Source organism: Lathamus discolor, chromosome 14, assembly GCF_037157495.1.
Source record: "Lathamus discolor isolate bLatDis1 chromosome 14, bLatDis1.hap1, whole genome shotgun sequence".
Lineage (NCBI taxonomy): Eukaryota > Metazoa > Chordata > Aves > Psittaciformes > Psittacidae > Lathamus > Lathamus discolor.
The window spans coordinates 10,618,549-10,639,952 of record NC_088897.1 but is presented as its reverse complement, the minus strand read 5'-3'; the positions used below and the strand labels follow the sequence as shown (position 1 = coordinate 10,639,952).

General features: G+C 44.9%; 1 protein-coding gene across 1 annotated transcript; it reads left to right on the top strand.

Moving 5' to 3' along the window:
• Positions 1-640: 640 nt before the first annotated feature.
• On the top strand, positions 641-21,304 carry YWHAE (tyrosine 3-monooxygenase/tryptophan 5-monooxygenase activation protein epsilon). Its single transcript, XM_065695107.1, has 6 exons — positions 641-847; positions 9,777-9,976; positions 15,753-15,859; positions 16,377-16,583; positions 16,711-16,847; positions 20,317-21,304. The coding sequence occupies exons 1-6, from the start codon at positions 784-786 to the stop codon at positions 20,367-20,369; spliced, it is 768 nt and encodes a 255-aa protein (XP_065551179.1). The 5' UTR covers positions 641-783; the 3' UTR covers positions 20,370-21,304.
• Positions 21,305-21,404: the final 100 nt, after the last annotated feature.

The following is a 21,404-nucleotide window of genomic DNA, read 5'->3' as shown; positions in this document are numbered from 1 at the left end:
CCGGTTTTGGGTTTTTTTTTTCCTTCATAAGTACTCTGTGAACTAGTGGAAAATGCGATTTTAACTTCCAGTTCTCCCAGCCTCTTAAAACTGTGAAATTACCATGTCCCACGTCAGACACAGCACTGGAGGTGATACTTTGCTTGAGTAAACAGCCTGGAGAAACCGCAGCAAGCTGCCAAATCAGCCCTTCTGCCTTTCATTGCTAGATTCACCATTGTGCGCGGAGCGCACCCGGCGATTTGTACGGAAACGCGCACAGAGGCATTCAAACAGCGTCTGAGGGCAGCAGAAACGCGTTCCCTGAGAGAAACGGGAGCGCTGAGGGAAACGCCGGGCACCCGTGAGCACCCCCAGCCTGAGGGATGGCGGCCCACCCTCCGGCGAGGCAAGGCCCGCGGGGACCCTCCGATCAGCCCGGCCCGGCCCCGCCCGCCATCGGCAGCCCCGCACCTCGCCCCTCCGCCTCCTCGAGAACAACGGCGCCCTCTCGGCCGCGGCCCCGCCACAGCCGGGCGGGGGAGCGGCGGCCCCGGCCCCGCCATCCCCGGCCGCCGCCTCCCGGCCGCGGCCCCCGCCTCCCGGCCGTTGCTAAGGAGCCGGCGTTGCCATGGGAGGCCGCAGGACGCATGCGCGCCCTTGCGGAAGTGCCCGGATGCAGCGGGAGGAGGTGCTGCCGCCATATTTGCCCGGAGAGCAGCGAGCTGGTAGCTGCTGAGCCCCCCAGAGCCATCGGCTTCCATCCGCCCCGTGCAGTCCCCGACGCCGCCCCTCCTGCAGGACATGGACGATCGGGAGGACCTCGTCTATCAGGCCAAGTTGGCTGAGCAGGCCGAGCGCTACGATGGTGAGCGCCGGCCGAGGCCGTGCAAGGCCAAGGGGAGAGGGAGGGAGCGGCCACAAAATGGCGGCTGGGCGGGGGAGGGGGGGGCAGGGGCGGAGGAGGAGGGGGGCCCAGACAAAATGGCGACAAGAAGCGCCCCAAGGGGGTGGTGGAGCTGGGGATGGGGGCCCTGAACGAGTGGGTGTCTTGGGCCTGGGCGGGGCCCGCTGCGGGGGGCGGTGGCGGCAGAAGCCGGGAGTAAAATGGCGGCCGCGAAGGGCGAGTCCCGGGGGGGGAAGGGGAGCCGCCCCCGCCTCGGGGGGCCCCACAAAGAGACCTCGGTACCCCTCGTCGTGCCGCTGACCGCCGCGGCCTGCGGCGGTTCTCTTCGGCCCGGGCCTCGCGTACCTTGGCGCCGGGCCTCGCGGCGGCGTGGGGCTCGGGTCGGCTCGCCGCAGACAACGCCCAGTGCCGTGCTCTCCGGAAGGTGGGTGCCCGGCTCTCCCGGCCCCCCGGGAGGGGCTGCTGGGGAGAGGCTCTTTCGCCCTATGGGGTCCCCGGGGGAGGGGGGTAGCGCTTTTCTTTCTCTTCCTTTGCCTTCGGTTGGACGTGCTGCTGCTCCTGGCAAACCCAGAGAGAGCGAGCTCTCAGCCTGGAGGGATCGAGTACATGATACTTCATTGCCTAAAGGAAATGTGTGCGCTTTCATTATGTGGTAGGCGTTATTACAGATCGCTTCATTTTTCTACCTTCGCCTTTTCATCCTTTTCCCCCTGTAACTTTGTGCACGATTCCTGAGCGTATCTGGCTGCAAAGTGGCAGAGTGGAGGAACTGGTACCCCTGAATGATGTCTCTAGCTCCCAAAATGTCTGTTTCGTTAACCATGTTCCCCTTGCATATAATAGAAAAGGCCTTTAATTTTCTCAATGGTGTTACTCTTTGGGGACTGTTACTTTTGCCTTAAGGCCTTATGCTTACTCATTTAAAGTGAAATAAATCCCTTTGTAGGTTACACTTCATTTAGAAGTAGGAAGACACTCCAGATACTTGCTGTTTGTAATTTTCATAGCATAGACAAAACTGACCAAATTCTGGCCAAATGACCTTCCAGTAACACTGTTGCAGAACACCTGAACAATGCCTGTTTTGGGGAGGAAAACAGAAACTAACAAAAAAAGGAGAGCCTAAGCAGGACTCCCTTTTGTGACCATTCCAGTAGGGAAATGAGGTAGAAGTGAGAATTCCACTACATGGAAGGAGTCAGGCTTCACAATAAGTATAAGAAGTAACAGAAAAAAATGCCCCCCTCCAGTCCAGATATTGGGGTGCAACATAATTGACTTGTGTGGAGGGATACATGCAGTCCCATAGTCCACAGTAAGTGTGGACTTACTGAGGATTTGGGGTTTTTTCAGTGTCTTACTCACCTGCCCTAAAGGATATGAGATGAGAAGATGCATTTCTTCCCCCTCTGATCCCCAGTCCCGATTCCAGTAGCATTCCTGGGCTTGGTTTGGTGGGTAGGGAGAAAAGGGTTCTCCACCTGGTACAGATGAGTCAGTGCAACTGAAAGTGTTGGCTTTGGTTTGAGTGGAAACCCAGGCTGGTTGCTTGGCCAGCATCCTGGAGGATTCATCATTGGAAGTTTTTGAGGCAGGACTGTCTTTCTGGTGTTGTGTTAAGTCAGTGGTAAATCAGTTCTTTGGAGAGTAATCAGCTTCTACCCCATTGTAGAGACCTGCAGTGCAAACCAACCAGACTTCTGTCAACTAATAAAAATTGATTAGTAGGGAATTGCCTTGCTGCAGCATTTTCCTCAAGGGACTTTCTATTCTACCAGCATCATGGATATGGGTGAAACAAGGTGGCTAGATTAAAATGTGGAACGTTTCTTGTGCAGTACTGTATCTGAATGGTGACGAGACTGTTATCATTTAGGAGGAGCACTAAACTTAATCAGTGCTGTGGCTTTTAGACTTGCAGAGTTTGTTGGAATCAAGCTGAGTAAATAAGGTGCACCCTCCAATTCTGCTCCCAGTTCTAAATGCGTCTCCATGGCTTTTACATCCAAGGCCTGGAAGAATATGTACTGTGGGTACTGTTTCAGCATCTAATTCTGTATTCTTGTTCAGTGAAACAGTAAATTATTGGCATAATTCTTGTTTCTGTGAAATACTGAGTTCTGCCAAGATAGCTCTTCAGTAATCCTCTGAGCAAAATTGTTGGGAAGCAGCATGGTGAAGTAAGTTAGTCTTAATTTAGCTCTTCAGTTTGATCTTTGAGATAATTAGTAACTGTTACTTTATGGTTATTTGACCTGTATAAAATGGTGCGATGGTAAGTACTGTCCACAGGTCTGTGGGAATACAGATCTCGTGTGTAACTTGGGTATGAGTGTGGAAGGACCGTATTTCATGTTCAATAGCAGGATAGTGTTAAGTTTTGTCCCGTCTTCCTGTGACTTCAGAAGGGTGGTGTGTGGTGGGTTGCTTTTTTTTGTGTGGCTCATGGTATTTATAGCAGCACTTATGGTGGGCATCTGACTGTAGCTTCTTTGCTGTTACTTACCTGACCCATTTAGAGACTTAGTGAAGTCTTGGAAGCTGTAGTTGACGACTTGTTGGGAGTTAATCCTGTGTCTGTGCTGTCCTCAGTATATTGGCCCAGATTAAGGGGACAACTTTCTAGGTACTTCTGTGGTGTAGGTAGCACTTAAGCCCTGATCTCTAGAGATATTAAGAGATTTGGGTAACTGACTATCTTCACGGATCTGCTTAAGCATGTCATGACAAATCACAAAATGCCAGGAAGCTTACTTAGAGTACAGGAAGCTTTGTGAGAAATCTCACTTAGTGCTGTTCCTTCAAAGACTATTATCAATAGAACAATACATTAACTATAACATACTTTTTCTTCCCCAGAAACAATTGGAGTAGGTAACATTGTTTTTTGACATTATCTTACATTTGAGTCATTTATATATATAAAAAAAAATGAGTGTATCTTGATTCTTGTAGACTGCTGCTGAATGTTGAAACCATTTCTTCATTGTGGAAGCTAAGTAATATCTTTTAATCAGGAGAGAAGCAAGTTATGACTGTAAGCAACAACTTAGACCCTGAACAATAGGTTTGTACTACATGTCTTGAAGTATATGACTTAAGTTTTACATACAGTGTAATTTAGGTGAGGTGAAAGCAGTGTGGGTAGGTTGTTTCCCCCAAAAGCAGATAATAGGTCAACGCACAGGTAAGGGAAAAAAAGCCCAGACTATTGGACAGCTCTCCTGATTCCCAATACATCAGGTTAATAGCAGACTCTTAATGTCTTTATAAATCATCTGTCAGGGAAATGTGTCTATTACGAAGGCAGTAGTGTCTGCAGCAGTGGTCTCCATTCAGGCTTTGAACCTATTAATATCTGTTTGCAGAGGACTTGTCTCTTTCAAGCAAATACCAAGCACACTTTGTGTTGTTTGACTTAATGTCAAACAACAAGGTTGGGTTTTGTGCCTGTTTTTTTTCCCCTTCCCCCCACGTTAATGGTTAGTACTTATACCTGTCTGTCAAAGGTCTTACTGTTCTAGTGACATGGGGTATGACTGCTCTCTTTGTCTCAGAATTAGGTAGATGTGAAAGTGCTAGAAAGCAGAAAAATCTCAGCATATTCCTAAGAAATGTAGGAGGCTAAGAGGTAGATAAAATATGGGCAAGACAATTAGATCGGAGTTAGGAGGAACTGTTTTTTTAAGTGATAATTGTTCACATACTGGGCCATAAAAATTGACTTCTTCTCATGAGGAGCTGTGCGAGAGGGCCTTCTAGAGCTGGCTTCTTGAATCTCCTGAGGTACCAAGAGCAACCAAAGGAGACAAACATCTATAATTAGATGGTTTGATTCTCTGCAAGGAGTCCAGAAGCTGAGTAGGTGTCCATTACATTTGAGTACACTTGAGTGTATTAGCAGATTAGTTGGTAGCAGATCTCAATCAGGCTGAGAAATACACTCAGTCTTTAGATTTGCCTGTGTATTGCTTTAAACTAAATCTTTTGTTACAGATACCAGGAAAACCCTCGTTTACTTAGAAAAACACATGTTCACAGCTTGAAGAGGTGATAGCGATGACTTAGAAATCACATTCATGTTGCCAGAAAGACTTGGGATAGTCCATAGGATTGATTATTCAGAAAATGCCACTGTTGCTTGGATAATTTAGCCATAGCCCATCTGTTTCTCCAAGTGCATAAAGGTATGAGTATGCTTTCTAGAACTGGATATTGCAGAGTCATGCAATCAGATGTTGGCAGTATCTTGGCTGTGCCAGCTGTATACAATGAATACCAGTATAATCTGCTGCCTTCTCTGCAAAGCATAGTCTAAGCCACTGTGCAGGATGGATATTCCTTGGTATTTTTTTCTTCCTCCTCCTGTTGATTGTCTTAACTTGTGGGAACGTAGCTGTTGGGTTCTTTCACGCTTGTATAAAACTTGTATGTTTTGGTAATTGTGGCATGCTATGGGTAGGGAGTTTTAAGATTGCATTATCAATTTTTAGTGCCTCAGTAGTTGCACCCTGCTTTTAATACTGACTGTACTTGGGATGCTTCAAGCACATGAAAATCTTGACGAAAAATCCCAAACCTGTGTAGTGTACGGGGAATGCTGTAAATGGGTAAATGTGAAGGGTAAATGCTGTGTTCATTTTATGCGTTTGGAACCATGGTGCAGTGCTGCATAGTGGGGTGAGCTAATCTGGCAGGCCCCTGTTGAAAGAGGGGTGTCCTTTCTTCCCTGGCTGTTTTTATCTACTCTGACTAGAACTTGGGTTCTAGTCTCACTCTTAGAGCCTGCTCAGTTCTCTAAATTATAAGCTTTAGAGCCTGTTCAGTTCTCTAAATTATAAGCTTATTTGTTGGTTTTCTGGGTAGCTGTTGTCTGAGCTGGTGACCTGAGCCAGCCAGTTGAGAGGTCAAAAGAAGTGTTGGGCTGTGAAAGCTGAGAATTGATAGGGATAGAGGGAAAGCCTCCCCCTCAAGCTCCTGGCAGGTTTAGCTGTCTCTTAAGTCTCACTTGCCAAGTGCAAGATTTCTTAAGAGAACAGAAAAACCCAGCGTGGGTAAGGTAACAGTATGTTCAGAAAGAAGAGTTCCTAATGGATGAAAAGATGAGCTCTACCTTCTCTTGGCTTAAATTTGGAGCTAATAGTTGCAGTGAATAGGATGGTGCCCACTGATGCTGGGTGGAAGCCTGCAGTTGTAGAAAAGCTCAGTCTATGGGCGTTAATCTTCACAGATACACTCATCACTTAATGAAGAAAATACATTTGCCCCTGTTTCTTCTGCTCTTTTTGTGTTTGTTCTTAGCACTTTGCTGCTTCTGCTAAGTTAGTAGTTACCATTTCCTCCCATTTTTCTGGATCACAGATGTTAGCATGTTCCCAGCATGGATCACTGTGTGATTCCACTGGTGATCTTTCTAGTTCTGAACCCTTGAGTTTTATATTGATACCCTGTTTCCTGTCTTTCAGCCAAGTGTTTATCCATATGAGGACTTTCCTTCCTATTTCATGGCAGTTGAGTTCCTCAAAGAACCTTGGGTGAGGAACCTTGTCAAATGCTTTTGGGAATCCAGGTAGACTATGTCAATCCATCCTTCCTTGTCCATATGCTTGACTCATTCAAAGCATCACAATAGGTTTGTGTGGTGCTACTTGCTTTTCCAGAAGGTCATGCTCCACCTTAAAGTGTTTATGCATATACCCACTTATTCAGTAATTCCTGTTAGCTTAACCTCTTGGGAGCATTATTAATGGTTCTGTAGATCCTCTTGTCTGTCTCCTGGAACCCTTCTTGAATATTAGCATCGTGTTACAGCTGCTTTGTGTTTGCTGTTGCTATTAGTCTTAAATGAGACATTATATCCAACAGTTTTGAACGGAATACTTTGAGTTCTTATGACTTACTGTTGCTCTTCATTCCAAGAATGAACAAGTACAAGACTAGTACTGAGTCTTTGAATAGTGGTTATGGTGCATGATCTGCAGTGAACACATCTGGGAAGATTCCTTTCTGCTGTATTCATATCCTTGCATCACACTCAGCTTTTAGTAGATACTGGCTACTCCTTTGGTGTAGTCTACTCTTGCTTAAGTTTTGTATCCTATATTGCAAAGATTTACCTAGAAGTTTCCTTATCTGCTGTGCCCTTTGTGCAAATTCTGTGTTGGCCCCTAGCAGATGGTTGTCAAACATACCCTTCTCAATACTTGTAAAATTCCCCGTTGCTTTTTAGCTTAGAGTAAGGAATAATCTTTTGTCTTTCACATTAAAACAAACAAACCCAATGCCAAGCAATGTACCAGGCTGTTTTAAATACCTTTCTTAGGTAGCCCTCAGTGTAGTGGTGACCACTGTCCAGATCCTTTGTGCTTTCCAAGCTATGTATGCATGTCTCCACTGTTACTGCACAGTGGCTGGAGGTGAGTCAGCTGTCTTTGCAGTGAGGTGCACCTTAATCATAATAGTAGAATTTAGGAACCTTAAAAAAAACCAGTGTGGGTGTTATTGTAGTTTTGTATTATCTTAAACAATTGCTTTGAGTCTTAGTTAAATGCCCTTTTTTGTTAGCATATACAAACCTGATCAGACCAGATGTCTGTTGTGATGCTTCTTGTAACAACCAGCAGCAAATGCCTGGGGAAGAGTATAAATCTCGGGTGTGTCATTCTCTAGAATATTCCCTTACCCTTCCACATCTTATACTTTGGGGATTTCCTGCTCTGATGGTACGATCTGACAGTAGTGTAATAAGCCACAATCAACTGAAAAAAACCTGGAAGGTAACCACTTAAACTGCAGTATTTGTCTTTCTGAACCTGCATAACACTAGTTTTTCCATAATGCAGCATTAAGCATCTCTGGATTGTGTGTGCAGTGAGTTGTCATTGCTGCAGTAATCCTTATTACTGAAATGTAATTTCAGACTTGTGTTCTGTCTTGAATGGTCTCTGAGGTTTTCACATCAGGGTGAAAGGTAAAGCCATACTTACAACTTAAATATCTGTTCTTTTAGCAGGCATAGATGGCTTTGTTAGAATTAGTTCTCTATTGGAGAAGATAGTTATGCTGTCCTTTTGCTTTTGTATTGCTGAGTGATTAAAGGCTTAAACTTTCAGGGCTGGATTATGGCTTTACTGTGGAAGACCAAGGTATGTGCATAATATTACTTTGTCTTGTTGAAATACCAGCCCAGATACTTGTATTCTAAGTAAAATTTGGCTCTTTGCTAAACTAGAAACATTCTTCTCCAACAGCTTTGTAGGTAGGCTGATAAATCTTTTCTCTTTGGGCAAGATACTTGTTTATGAGTAGGATTCTAATCTGTAATACGTGCTCTGCTCAATACAGCTTGTAAAGGTTTTATTAAATCCTTGGTAGATTTTTTTTGTTACTGTCTGATTTGGAGAAGCAAAGTCTACTGTTAGAGGTAGGGATTTTCTTCCCCCCTCTGGTGAGAATGGAGTCACTACAGAATGTGGAGACCCGTTGGAGACTGCTAACATTGTTCCTGCCAGGAGAAAAAGACTGAGCCTACGGTTTCTGTTGCTGACGTGGCTTATGCCTGTGAAGATGGTGAGTTTTGGCACCCAAAGACAAAAATGACACTTAAGTTTCATGAGTTTCCCACTGCTCGTGCTGCCATGACACAGCAGAACATAATGACATCAAATGGTGGGGGTGGAATGATGAGTAGGCAGGATAAATAGGCCACAGAACAGGGAGGCAAGTAGGCTATGTCACCCTGTGCATCACCATGCTTTTAGCAGTCTCCGAGTAGTCATTCTAGTGTCCCTTTACCTGGCAGATAGCTGAGAAACTGTTACCCTGTTGAGTAGGTGATGTTGTTGGGTCTTAATCTCATTCATTAATGCCCATCTTTTCATCTGTGGGATTCCCAGCAGTTTGAGAAGCTGGAAGATAAATGGTGAATGAGATGAAGCGCTGTGTGGCAGGACAAAACCTGTGACTCCTGAGTGTCTCATCCTAGCCTCTCAGTTAGGGTCTGTTTAACACTTTCGTCTTTTATTTTTCTATGTCACAAGCAATCATACTTTGGTTAGGTGATGAAAGGATTATAACCTTTCTTGAGTGGTTCAAGCGTTTGCTTCCACTTGAGTAGAGGAAAGCTGTATTTAGTCCTAATTGTTTTAACCTGAGGTTTAGAAGTCCTTTCCAGAAGGTTTAAACTATAAATATCAAATACTTGATATTTTGTGTGTTAATTTTCAGTGTAAGTAGCTGCTTGGCATGGGTAGATATGGTTCCTCTGGGTATGCTCAGAATGACTGTTTCGTTGCTTCTCTAAGTGCCTCATTTCTCATTTGGTGGTTCGCTTTGGCACCTTGACTTGCTTTCCTAATGACAGTACTCACACTTCATCTATTCAAATCTGGATGTTAGACTATATTCCAGTTGACACATCAGTGGAGCCTTCTCTACTTCTGCAGTTTATTCTCACTGTGCTGAAAGCCAGGTTACATTTGTTCATGTTCTTCTCACTATTCGTTGCCTTTTCTGAAGCACTTTGAAGAACTGGCATTCCTGTAGGATTGGACTGGTAACTCTGATCAGCTGTGGAAAACATGCTTGCTGCTAAATCCTTTTGTCTGTCTCTTAACAACCCCCCCAGAAACCCACCCAGACTAAAACTTAAACTATCTATAAAGGCTTTTTTGGGGGACCCTTGTCAAATACATTTAAAAGAACATCAGATACTTTCCTGTGCACATGCTCATTGATTTGTTTGGAACACTCCAGCATAAAAGTAAGGTGAACTGTGTATGAAAGGAGGAGGGAGGCTGTTTTCCTAAACTGTCATTAATTTACAACTTGCATCAAGTGGTTTGACAGATGCTTCAGCTCCGAGAATAATTGTCTGGCTTCTTCCTCCTAGAAATGGTTGAGTCAATGAAGAAAGTGGCTGGAATGGATGTGGAGTTGACAGTGGAAGAAAGAAACCTGCTTTCTGTCGCATATAAAAACGTGATTGGCGCCAGAAGAGCTTCCTGGAGAATAATCAGCAGCATTGAACAGAAAGAAGAAAACAAAGGTGGAGAAGACAAATTAAAAATGATCCGGGAATATCGGCAAATGGTAAGATGTAGTTGGTGTTGCAGCATAATGCCACTTAGTTAAGGTCCAGTTTTGTTATCCTTGCCGCAACTCTCCTGATACTCTAGATCGGTAGCAGTGTGGTGACCTGTTATAAAGTGACTGTCTTGAGAGGATGAAGCTTGTTCCTTTTCTGGAGGATAAAGAACACTTGGTGAAGGGGGGAGGTTGGGTGTTCCTGTGTAAACACTCAAAGGGCAGTAGACTGGAAGGAGAAAGGGAGGGGTTTTCCTTCAGCGCAGCTATTATTTGCTAAGCATTTGAACTAGGCTGGCACTTTCTCTTCCTTGCTTAAGAGTGAGGCTGCATGTGCTCAGGAGGCCTTTTTCTTTCCCCTCCAACCTGATTTACCCCAGCCGATGTTGTTTTGAAAATTAACCATGTCAAAGGTCTGTTTGGCTGGTAAGCTTCTACCTCTGATAAAAGCTGCTTTGGATCATTCAGACTTTGACACCTGGGGCTGTTGCAGTACTCTGCCTTACAGAGGTCAAGGCATTAACACTGTTAGTTGAAATGCTAGTGGGGAGGGATCTTCAGTGGTGTTCTTGGCACAAAGAACACATGTGAAGCCAAATGGCCACTTTCTTTGACTCCTTATCATTGTGATGGGTGTATTTCATGTATGTTAGCCTTGTTTTCTTCCTTCTTCCCTTGAAACTAAGTGCCTAGCAGAAGAATAGTTGCCTGGTTAGGCTTGATAATTGAATTGGCAGAGCTCAGACAGCAGTGCCTATGTTGAAATGAGTATTGGGGTAGTGTGGCTTCTCTGAGAGCATCTCATTCTTAATACGTAGAATTTTAAGTTTCTTTTTGTCCTAAACTGGTCAGCAACACTGACAGCAGTTAAAGCAGTCCATTTGAGATAAAGCATTCCCATATTCCTTAAGATGTCATGGTCATCTTAACTGTGAAGCTTGCATGTGCAGTAACCTCTAGGGTGTTGCTGTTTTCTTTCTCTTTCTGTCTCTCTGGAGAGAAAAATGGATCCACATAACTTCATGCTGACTCTAGTCAGTCTGTGCAGCTTTACCTAAAATGGAGAGCTTGGAGCAGGCTTTCACTTTTGTCAGGAAGGGCTAATGAAACCTCCAGCTATAAGAACAGTCAGGTTTGTTCCCCTCTTCCGCACCTTCCTTAGGTGATGGTTTAGCACAGCACAGGCATGCTCCTGTGTTTAAATCCCCCATGTTTCTGCACATTTCTTAATCTCCATTATATGATGACAAGTGCCTCCACATGGCTCAGCTCTTCACTCAGGGAAACAGTGGAGTCTGTTATATCACCTGGCACTGATTCATATACCACCAATGGAAATGATGTTGGCTTGGAAATCTTTCCTCAGGAATGGCTCTGGCCTGCTTTCTGTTGACTCACAGGGTTTCTGTTGCTCCATGGAATTGTTCAAGTTGTGAGTTGCTAATTTTATGCTGGCATGTTGATGGGATGAGGCTCTGCCAGTTACATAGAGTCCCAAATACCACTTCTTGATGGGTGTCTGAAATCTTCCTACCAGAACATATAAGACAATAGCTCTCAGATGATTGTTTAAATTTGTCTTACACTGTGTGCTTCCAGGGTTGTTTTTGCACAGGGCTTTGTGAGCAGTTACTGTCTTCTGCCAGAGATCCTTTAACAGTGAAAAGACTTTTTTCCTTGTTTTGGAAAGGACTGTAAAAAAAGGCTTTGCTCTGTATTTCTTTGTGAAGAGAGCAAGTACCATGCCGAACAGACTGATGTGCAGGAAATGTATGTAGTCCTTAAGTACCTATTGAGAGAGAAGGCCAAATGAATGCAGGGTTGTGCCAGCAGTATCTTCAGCTGTTAAATCCTTAAAGGGAATAGCTATGACAGTTGCTGTAGGTGGAAGAGTGTTTTGAAGAACTGTAATGCCTTTTCATACTGGAGACAGGTGAACAGTGTCAGCTCTAGCCTGAGTTTTCCAAGACGCTATCAACTGCAGCTGAAGATTAGATCCTGTTTGTAGCTGCTGGGAGACTTAATATGAGTTAGCAGCTGCTGTAAAGAGTGTTAATGGGCTTACCAAGATGGCATGGGAGCAGTAAGGGTGCAGAGAACATACTGCAGAGGTTTGGGTGATGCTTCTTACTGTCACCGCTGGAACACTAACACAGCTGCCCTGTTGTGCTCGGTGCTTCTCTGCAGAGATGAGTTCTGGTACAGGCTCAGCAAAGTTCAGGTTATTGTTTTTACCTTGTCCACAAATACCTGCTCTTGTGGCATTTCTCAGAGTAAGCTAAATTGTGAGGGGACTGACAGGCTGAGCTGAAAGCCCTGGAGAGTTGGAGGGACATAACATCTCCAGAAAACACCTCTCCTCTACCCCCTGAACTTGGGTGTATGACCGTGCTCAGCTATAGAGTGCTGCTCAAGTTGAAATGGAAGGTGTAGTTTATGTGAAAGTAATTATTTGATGGTGTCAGTGTACATCGGTATTTATTGCAGCTTAGCACATGGCTCTTAAATGGTTGGAGTCTGTTTGAGCTACTGTCTGATGTGGCTTGGGGCAGAACTCTGAGGGATGATGGTGTTGTCAGAATAGGGCTGGGCTGGTTTCGTCTGAGGCATACACTAGGCAATACTGAGAGGTGATCGGAATTGCCAGGCTGTGCCTTTACCCAAACCACTAAAGATAAATGTAGCAAAACACATACATAGCCATGGGGGGAAATTCCACTCCTTGCTTCCTTTGAAGGCAAGCTCTTTTCTGAGTCCTGTGGCCATTTGGATACAGAAGAGTAGAGCCCCTGGCTTTCTCATCTGACTGCATCTTTGTAGATGAACAGAGAGGCATGCGTCCTTCATCCTTGAGAGCTTGGTGTATGTCTGTATGTAATGCAGTTCATTTCATACAGTAAAACCAAATCCCTTCCGTAATAGCATAGGAGAAATAACCTTCCTCTTACTGGTCTGTATGAGTATGTGTGTTCGTAGTGCTCTGGGTTGTATTCTGGGGCAGCTGCAAGGCTCTTCTCCTTCCCTCCTACTTAGAAAGCTGAGGCTATGAATTGGCATAAATGTGGGTGGTTAGATTGTTTTGGCAGGGCTGGGAGGGAGGTTGCAGGTTTTAGCAACTGCTTCCTATGTTCTAGTTTTGTGTTGCATCTCAGTTGGGAGGTGCAGCTATTTTGGGGGCTACGTACTAAAACAGGTCAAAGAACTAGCGCAGGTTACCCTTCCCCTGGTTGCTTCTAATAAGTTTCCTTTTTTTAGATCACCAGGTGGTTTACAAGCTTTTGTATCTGCAGAGCTAAGAACACAGTCTGGAACCTGGTTAAGTCAGCACTGTCACTGAAATGTAGAAGCAGGGTGCCTTATGGGGGCTTCTGTGCACCCTTTGGGGTGAGCAGTCTTTCCTTGCTGGTCAGAACCTGTAGTACTCTATGTCATTTGGAGCTGGAATGGTGATAGACCCTAAACCTATAGTTTCTGAATGCTCTGAACAAGCTTAGTGTGGGCTCTTGTGCTGCTTTGCTGCTTTGAAGAGCTCACTGAGCCACTCTGTCTACAGCAGATCCTTGTAAAAGAGCTTTTAGGGTTTTGGTGGGGGTTTCTTGTTTTGTTCTTCTTTTATATATAACATATTTAAACTAAGCTTGGTCAGGACATTTGCCCTGGACAACAGCTGATCTCTAACTTGTGTGAATGATCCTTTAAGCAAAGCTGTAAAAGGTCTGTCTGAGCTGAAATAGACGTTTGTACGTGTATGGTTATTTAACAGAACAGGATTAGAAACTGATTTAATTCTTTGCAGTTTTGCTGAAGATCTCTCTGCAAAAGAAGTCATTGAAAAAGAGGATCAAGAGGAAAGAAGTTTGCAGGAACTCACTGCTGGCCAAAGGTTTTCTAGCTTTTGTAGCCCAAGAACATACGAAGTAGATTCTTCTCAAGTGACCATATTTCAACAACTTCCTTAAGCATTTGTCACATAACTTTATAGCATCTAACTCCTCCTCTGACTGTTAGGGCATTCTGACATTGTACATGACATCTGCTGTAGATTGATTTCTCTAAAGGAACTCCTGCAAATCTTAAGTCGTTTTGTACAAACCAGTCTGTGTATGTATGTGCCAGTTTAACATCTGTTTTGGATCTGTAGTTTTAACAGCTTTTTGAGGGTAGATGTGGCGGTAACAAACCCTAATAGCTTGGGAGCTCTATGGTGATAAAAACATTACATGGCAAGAGAAATGCTTAAAGAAGGAAAGAAAACTGCATGGGTGGGAGGATGCAGCGGGATAATGGACCAAGTAAGGCAGCTCTTGTGATCCAGGGCATGCAGTTTCAGGTAGTTTCTTCTAACTAAATTGATGCCTTTGTTTGAAACCCTCTACCTCATCATGCATAAAAGTAGCTTGAGCCAGTGAACCAACCACTGCTACTGTGAAGGACATGGGATGCTCAGAGCAAGTCTTCTTTTGGCAATGTTGATGTCAAAAGACAGTGTTTAGCTGTTTGGGTATACTTGGTTTCTTTGCTTTCAGGTGCGAAACTTTCTGTGGTAAACCCTAACCTCATAGGCCTTGCTTTATATTCTAAACTAAAGGGAAAAATGAAGGTGCTGTGACCATATTTTCAATTTTGGCTATTAAAACTCAACATCTGTTTTTAAATAACTCTTCATAGATGGGTTTTCTTTGGCCACAGATCTCAGTGTTGATGATGCCTGCTTTATCTCCAAGTTGGTGCACTCTGCCTTTTTTGCCTGCTTCTGGAGTCTGTTTTCCTCTTGTATCTGACCTTTTTGTGTGGCACATCTTTATTCTCTTCTGATACTCCCTGATATTTGTCTTAAGGCTCTTCTGTTGGAGCTCTGCCTCCCACGTAGTCGCTGGAAACTTGTTCTGAAGGTGTCACGGGTGCAGTGGAGTTCAGCTGATTTGTATTAATGACCTTCAAATTATCCCCTTCACCAGTGCTGCTTTTAGGGCAGCCTTCCAGGATCAAAACCATAAGGAATTAGGAGTTGTGCAAGCCTTGCAGGAAGGAATTATATATCCTGAGACAAACTTAATGCCGCTGCCTAGTGAGATGTCTTTCCATTATTCAGTTATACATTTCATCACACACCAGTCCTTGCCTCCCTTGTGCCAGCTGATTACACAGAACTCTTTTCCTTATTGCACTTGTGGAGCAGCTGAATTCCAATGTTACTGTTCAGTAAATCGGGTTTTTTCAATCACTCTTACAGTGTTTGATACTGTGGATAGGCTGAGGAAGTTGGGGCTGTTCAGCCTGGAGGAGAGAAGGCTGCGTGGAGACCTCAGAGCAGCTTCCAGTACCTGAAGGGGGCCTATAGGGATGTTGGGGAGGGACTCTTCATCAGGGACTGCAGTGACAGGACAAGGGGTAACGGGTGAAAACTGAAACAGGGGAAGTTTAGATTGGAGCTAAGGAAGAAGTTCTTTAACGTGAGGGTGGTGAGGCACTGGAATGGGTTGCCCAGGGAGGTTGTGAGTGCTCCATCCCTGGCAGTGTTCAAGGCCAGGTTGGATGAAGCCTTGGGTGGGATGGTTTAGTGTGAGGTGTCCCTGCCCATGGCAGGGGGGTTGGAACTGGATGATCTTGAGGTCCTTTCCAACCCTGACTATTCTATGATTCTATTCTATGATTCTGTCTTCCCACTTCTGGGTTTCTGTGCTGCTGCCTGTGTTGATATTTGGATGCTGTTGAAGTAGCTCTTAGTCTTACGTGCTAACCTCGCCGCTTCTTTTCATTTTGGGTGTGTTTTCCTTCCTAGGTTGAGACTGAGCTGAAGTTAATCTGTTGTGACATTCTGGATGTACTGGACAAACACCTCATTCCAGCAGCTAACACTGGCGAGTCCAAGGTTTTCTATTACAAAATGTAAGTATCTTGTGAGGCCAGAACGTTGCTCTGTCTGAACTAGAGACAGAAATAAAGTAGACTGATCACTGCCATATAGTATCAGCTTCAGAGTTGTGCTATCAGGTGAAACTTGGCCTTGGAGTATGGTGCTGTAGTCACTGGCTTGATGCATATTTTCTGAAGCACAGTTTAAATCTTGACATGATCAGTGTTTTCGCCTGTAGCTGAATTAATCTCTTGCTAGGATAGAGATCTATCCTAAACTTGGCTAGTTTAGATGAGATGCATTTGTAGAGACACAGTTTAATAATGGAGAAGGTAACACTATGATTTTGTGTACCAATACAAGAAAATAAGTGAATCCAAACTGATTTTCCTGCATGATGGTTTCACATTCGCTCCAGTACTAACGCACTGTTGCAGTAATTTAGCAGCAGTGTCCTTTGTGTGAATATATAAAGAGGAGTTTCTGAACTCAACTGTTAATTTAATGGGGAAATAAGCACTGCTGACTCCTTACTGCTTCTGTTTCCAGGAAGGGGGACTACCATAGGTATCTGGCTGAGTTTGCCACAGGGAATGACAGGAAGGAGGCTGCAGAGAATAGCTTGGTGGCTTACAAAGCTGCTAGTGACATTGCAATGACAGAACTCCCACCAACACATCCCATCCGCTTAGGACTTGCGCTCAACTTCTCTGTATTCTACTATGAAATTCTTAATTCTCCTGATCGTGCCTGCAGGTAAGCGGTGACTGGGAAGATGGGGATGTGAATACCAAACACAGGTGCGACGAGGCACGGGTTTAACTTGTGCACTCCTGGGTTGGGTTGAGCAGTGTGTTAAATCTGATTGACTCTGTGCTTACAGGTTGGCAAAAGCAGCTTTCGATGATGCTATTGCAGAACTGGATACACTGAGTGAAGAAAGCTATAAGGACTCTACACTTATCATGCAGTTGTTACGTGATAATCTGACACTATGGACTTCAGACATGCAGGGTGATGGTAAGTAACCTCTCCTCTGAAACGCTGCTCTCTCCTGACCTCTGTCCAGAAGTGAAAGCATGGAAACGTGGATTGGTTGGTGTTTTACCTCTTGTCTTTCCTAATAGTTGACCCTCCTGGATTTATGTCCGTCCTTAGCACTGGATTAAGTTGATAGGGGTGACATTAGCTTCTGAAGCCTTCCACCTCTCACTTGAAGGAGGGAGGTGTCAGTAATGTCGACTTCCTTTTCCTCCCATCTGGCTGTTTGTGATTATTTTAAAAGCAGTGACCTCACCGAATTCAGCTTTTCCTTCTTAGGCTTGTCATGTTCATCTGTGCTTGTCATTCTGAGAGATGGGAATTGCCAGGGCAGGAGCAAGTACTGCAGCCCATCTAGTTGCCCTTTGGTTTTCAGGTCACTCAGTGTTTCTGTTGGCATGTTAGTGGAGCATTTAATGGCATGATGCTGTGAAGGTGCAGAGATCAGTAATTCCCATAGCTTTTATTCTTCTTATGGAGAATTATTGAGCATAAAGGGAAGAGGGAAAAGGGATTTTGTAAAATGCTTCGTTACCAGAGGAGGTGGTGTAGAAGAAGCTTGGAGAAATCTCATTTCCTATTTGAGGTTTTTGAAGGACTTAATCTTTAACACTGCCCAAACCCACTAGGTTATACCTCCTGAGGTGGGCCACTGCGGCAGCAAGTACTGAATGTATCCCCTGGCAGTACCAGAGGGTGGGACACTGCTTCTGCTTACTAATATGATAAGTTGAATTAAGTGTCCTTTTGTCATCCTGATGGACTTTTTCCTCTTACACTTTCACATACATACCAACTTCACTCGTTCGGTTCTTTGCATTAGGCCTTCAGTTTCACTGATGATTGGTAGTGAATGAAACATGATCTCTGTATAGAGAAATGACACTCATGTTTAAATGACGGCCTGGAGAGAGAAGTGGAAAGAGCTGAATTCCTTTAACTTGGAAAGAGGGAAGTGTCAGGCCTGTTCAATGTACGTTAGGTGCTTAGAAATGCAGGGGTTTGAAACATCACTGTTTAACCTAGAAAATACATGTCTGAAATACTTAATGTTACTTGAAGCATGGTGATAGCCTCATAGAGTTTCTTTGGAGTACTTTAGTGGTGTAGTGTCCATTTGAAAGCAGTTGTGGGGTCTCTTTACTGAGTACCTGCTCTATGGAGGATTGATGGGTTGGTTACCCGAGAGCTTCCAGCTCTTTGCATAGATCCCAAGTGTTGGGCATTGCTGGTCAAGGTTAGGATTTTTTTAATGGAGCCCAATATCCTGGTGCCATTTCAGTGCTGGATTGCTGCTGTGAGAGAGCAGCATTGGAACGTCTTCCATGAGCTATTTGCCTGTGAGCTGCCAACATGCCTCGTGTATCTCTTACATTGTAGATGTTCACCAGGGTTATTCACAGAGGCTCTGGATGTTTCTTTTTGCACGATCTGGAGTGACATGTCTCATAATGACCTCCGTAGCATAGCAGAGGGGTAATTCTGCCCTTCCTGAAGCATTTCAGATCACCCCGGTTACTGTGTATGGTGAAGGGCAGGAAGAGAATGATGACAAACCGCTGCAGAGTGACTGAATATTGCAGTGTGGTTCTTTGGGCTCACATAGAGCACGGTGCTCATGACCAGTGTGTAGACACAGGTGTCACGTTTCTCATCCCTCACGCCATGCTGATGTGCATCTGAGTGCATCTGGAACTGGTGCTTCCAGAGCTCCGTATCGCCAAATCAGGCAAAGGCTTTGGAAGCTTGTAAAGGTTGGCAGTGGCACTGAGGAAGGAAACTGGTACGGGCTGGGGCACACTCAGAGGTTTCTCTTTCACATTCAGCTTTTGCCTGTTTCGGTTTGTTGTGTAGGTGTAGGGAAGGACTCTGAACCGAGGTGTCCCTCAGCTGCTGCACCTTTCGTCTCATCTCCTGTATCTTTTAACCATGTCATAGACCAGCTGTTGAGTTTATTTTCATTGCTTGTAATGTCACCTTCATGATTCCTGTTCTCCCCTTCTTTCCCGCTGTATAGATTCCTAAAGGAAAGTCCAAGTGTTCATTTCCTAAACTCTCTACTTTGTAAGTCTCTGTCATGGCTGAATGAACTTCCCAGTGTCAGTTCCCTGCCGTCACTAATGGTGCTTGCCTCTGTCGCTCCTGATGCTCATAAACTGCTTGTGTCTCGGACTCCATTCCAGGGCTAAGCTGTGACCTGCTGCCCCTGCCCAGGTCCAGCGTGCTTGACTAAGACCCAAAGTAACTTTTGTTTGGGAATTGTGCTGCATTCCTGGATGGATATTGAGAATATCTGGGCATGAAAAGCACTTTCACAATGGCCTGTTACAGGAGTATTTGCTTAAGTGTGTCAACTAGAGCATGCTCAGATCCATTAATCCATCTTCCTGGGTTAGGGCCTCTGCTTCTCTCTCAAGTGATGTGCTACATAATCCTAAAGGTAGACTTTACTGCTGCCGAATGTCGGATGTCATGTGTTCCTAGAAACCCACCTTGTATTGTACCTGGGGCCAGTGCTCAGTCTGGGCATGCTGCAAGTCATTAGGCTTGTTGGATTTTAGTGCCCATCAGTCTCTTTAATGGGTAGCTTTCCTTGCCCTCAAACCACCTCACACGGTTAAGGGTAATTGTAAAGAACTTACATGAACTTACTCGTGCATGGCAGTAGCTGGGGGATGTTAAACCTCCCCTCCTGCAGCAGAAGCCAGGCAAGGCTGTGCAGGAGCCATTGCTTTGCATGCCCCTCACCTGGGCAGTGTGAGTGTAACCAGCGCTTAACTACAAGAGGCTTTAGGGGTAGATTTCATTCCACTGCGTTGTTGCAGCCTGGCTGAATAGGTCCAAACCTTCTGGTTTCAAGAGAACACGAAACATTTAATAATGTAGGTCTGGGGCTCGAAGTTGGACTTGAAGCAGGGATGTGGATTTAGACTTCTTTCGGTACCTTTTAGTAATGCCTCGTCAGCGTTCTTTATAAAATGGACTGCAGGACATTGCTGTTGGGGAGACTTGAGGGGATTTGGGTAGAGAAGAGCTTGTTCTAAACCCTCTATTGCTGTAGGTAGCGAATAGAGGTCCTTAGGGCTTCCTGGCATAGAAATGAAGGTTCGGGGAAGGTGTTTTCTGACTGAAGGATGCTGAGCCACGATTGTTCTCTCGGCTGTTGCTGATCCCGTGCAGAGCCTGTTTTCAGGGCCAGTGGTTTGCTGCTGTGTGTCCTTACCAGAGTCCTCTAATAGCCTGTGCTACAGCTCTGTGAAACGCACCGAGGTGGGGCTGAGGCGCAATTCCTATGGGAATGCTTCAGACCCGGCCGTGTGTGACAGGCGTGTGTGTGTGCGTGCCATTGACGCGAGCGTGTGTTGTGCATGGAGCTGTTAACCTGGATGCCTGTAGAGCCGCTGCGTGTGTTTAAAAGCTCCCGTCTCCCTTTGCCCCCGCTCCGCAGGTGAAGAACAGAATAAAGAAGCGCTGCAGGATGTGGAAGATGAAAACCAGTGAGACACAAAGGCCAACAAGAGAACCCATCTCTGACCATCCCTTCCCCTTCCCCACAACAACCCTCAGTGTCACTCTGAGAACCACCAAATCTGACTTTTACATTGGGGCTCAGAATTTAGGTTCCTGCCCTGTTGGGTTTCTTTATTTTTATTTCGGTTTATTTTGTTTCGGGGTTTTTTTTGTTTTGGGTTGGTTTTTTTTTTTTTTGTTTTTTTTTTGGGTTTTTTGTTTTTTGGGTTGTTTTTTTTTTTTTTACACAATTTCAAAGTTCTTAAAGGCAAGAGTGAATTTCTGTGGATTTTACTGGTGCCAGCTTGTAGGTTTCCTTAAGACACTAACAGGTAAAGGCTCTTTCAGCATTACTGTATTGTCTCCCTCCAGATGGGGCAGGTTAGAGTGGACGTTCCCCCTCGCAGGGCAGGGATGTGTCACAGCCGAGGAATGGTGGCAGTTCCCTTTCTCTTCCCTTTTATAACTGTTTTCAAGTGAATTTTATACCAACGGCGTTGTTCAGCTTGAAGGTCCAGGTTGCTTTTGGGACATAGATCGTAACGGGGTTCTTACTGTATCGAAACACCCCAGTTTCCAACCTGCTGAAACCTTGCTGCGAATCATGGTGCTGGTAACAGTTCAACAATCCGTGGCTGCTCATTCTTGCCTGTTCTTTACTTTTCCTCCAAGCAGGTTAGCATTGAAGGTGGCATTGATAAGCCTGCATGCGTGTTCAATATTTTTTCTTTCTCCCCTCCCCTGTCCCCCATCTCCCTTCGCTCGCTCTCAACCTCTTTTGTTCAGTATGTGTAACTTGAAGCTAATTTGTACTACTGGATATCTGACTGGAGCCACAGATACAGAATCTGTATTGTTCTTACTGAAACACAGCATGGAATTAACATTAAACTTAAATAAAACAAACCTAAATTAAAAATGCCAAACACGACGAGCATTTTCTTTCCTAGTTTTACTCCCGGCAAGAACAACTCGGCTTTGGCGCTTGCAATAGGAGCGGTTTGGAGGGGGAGGAAGAAGTAACAG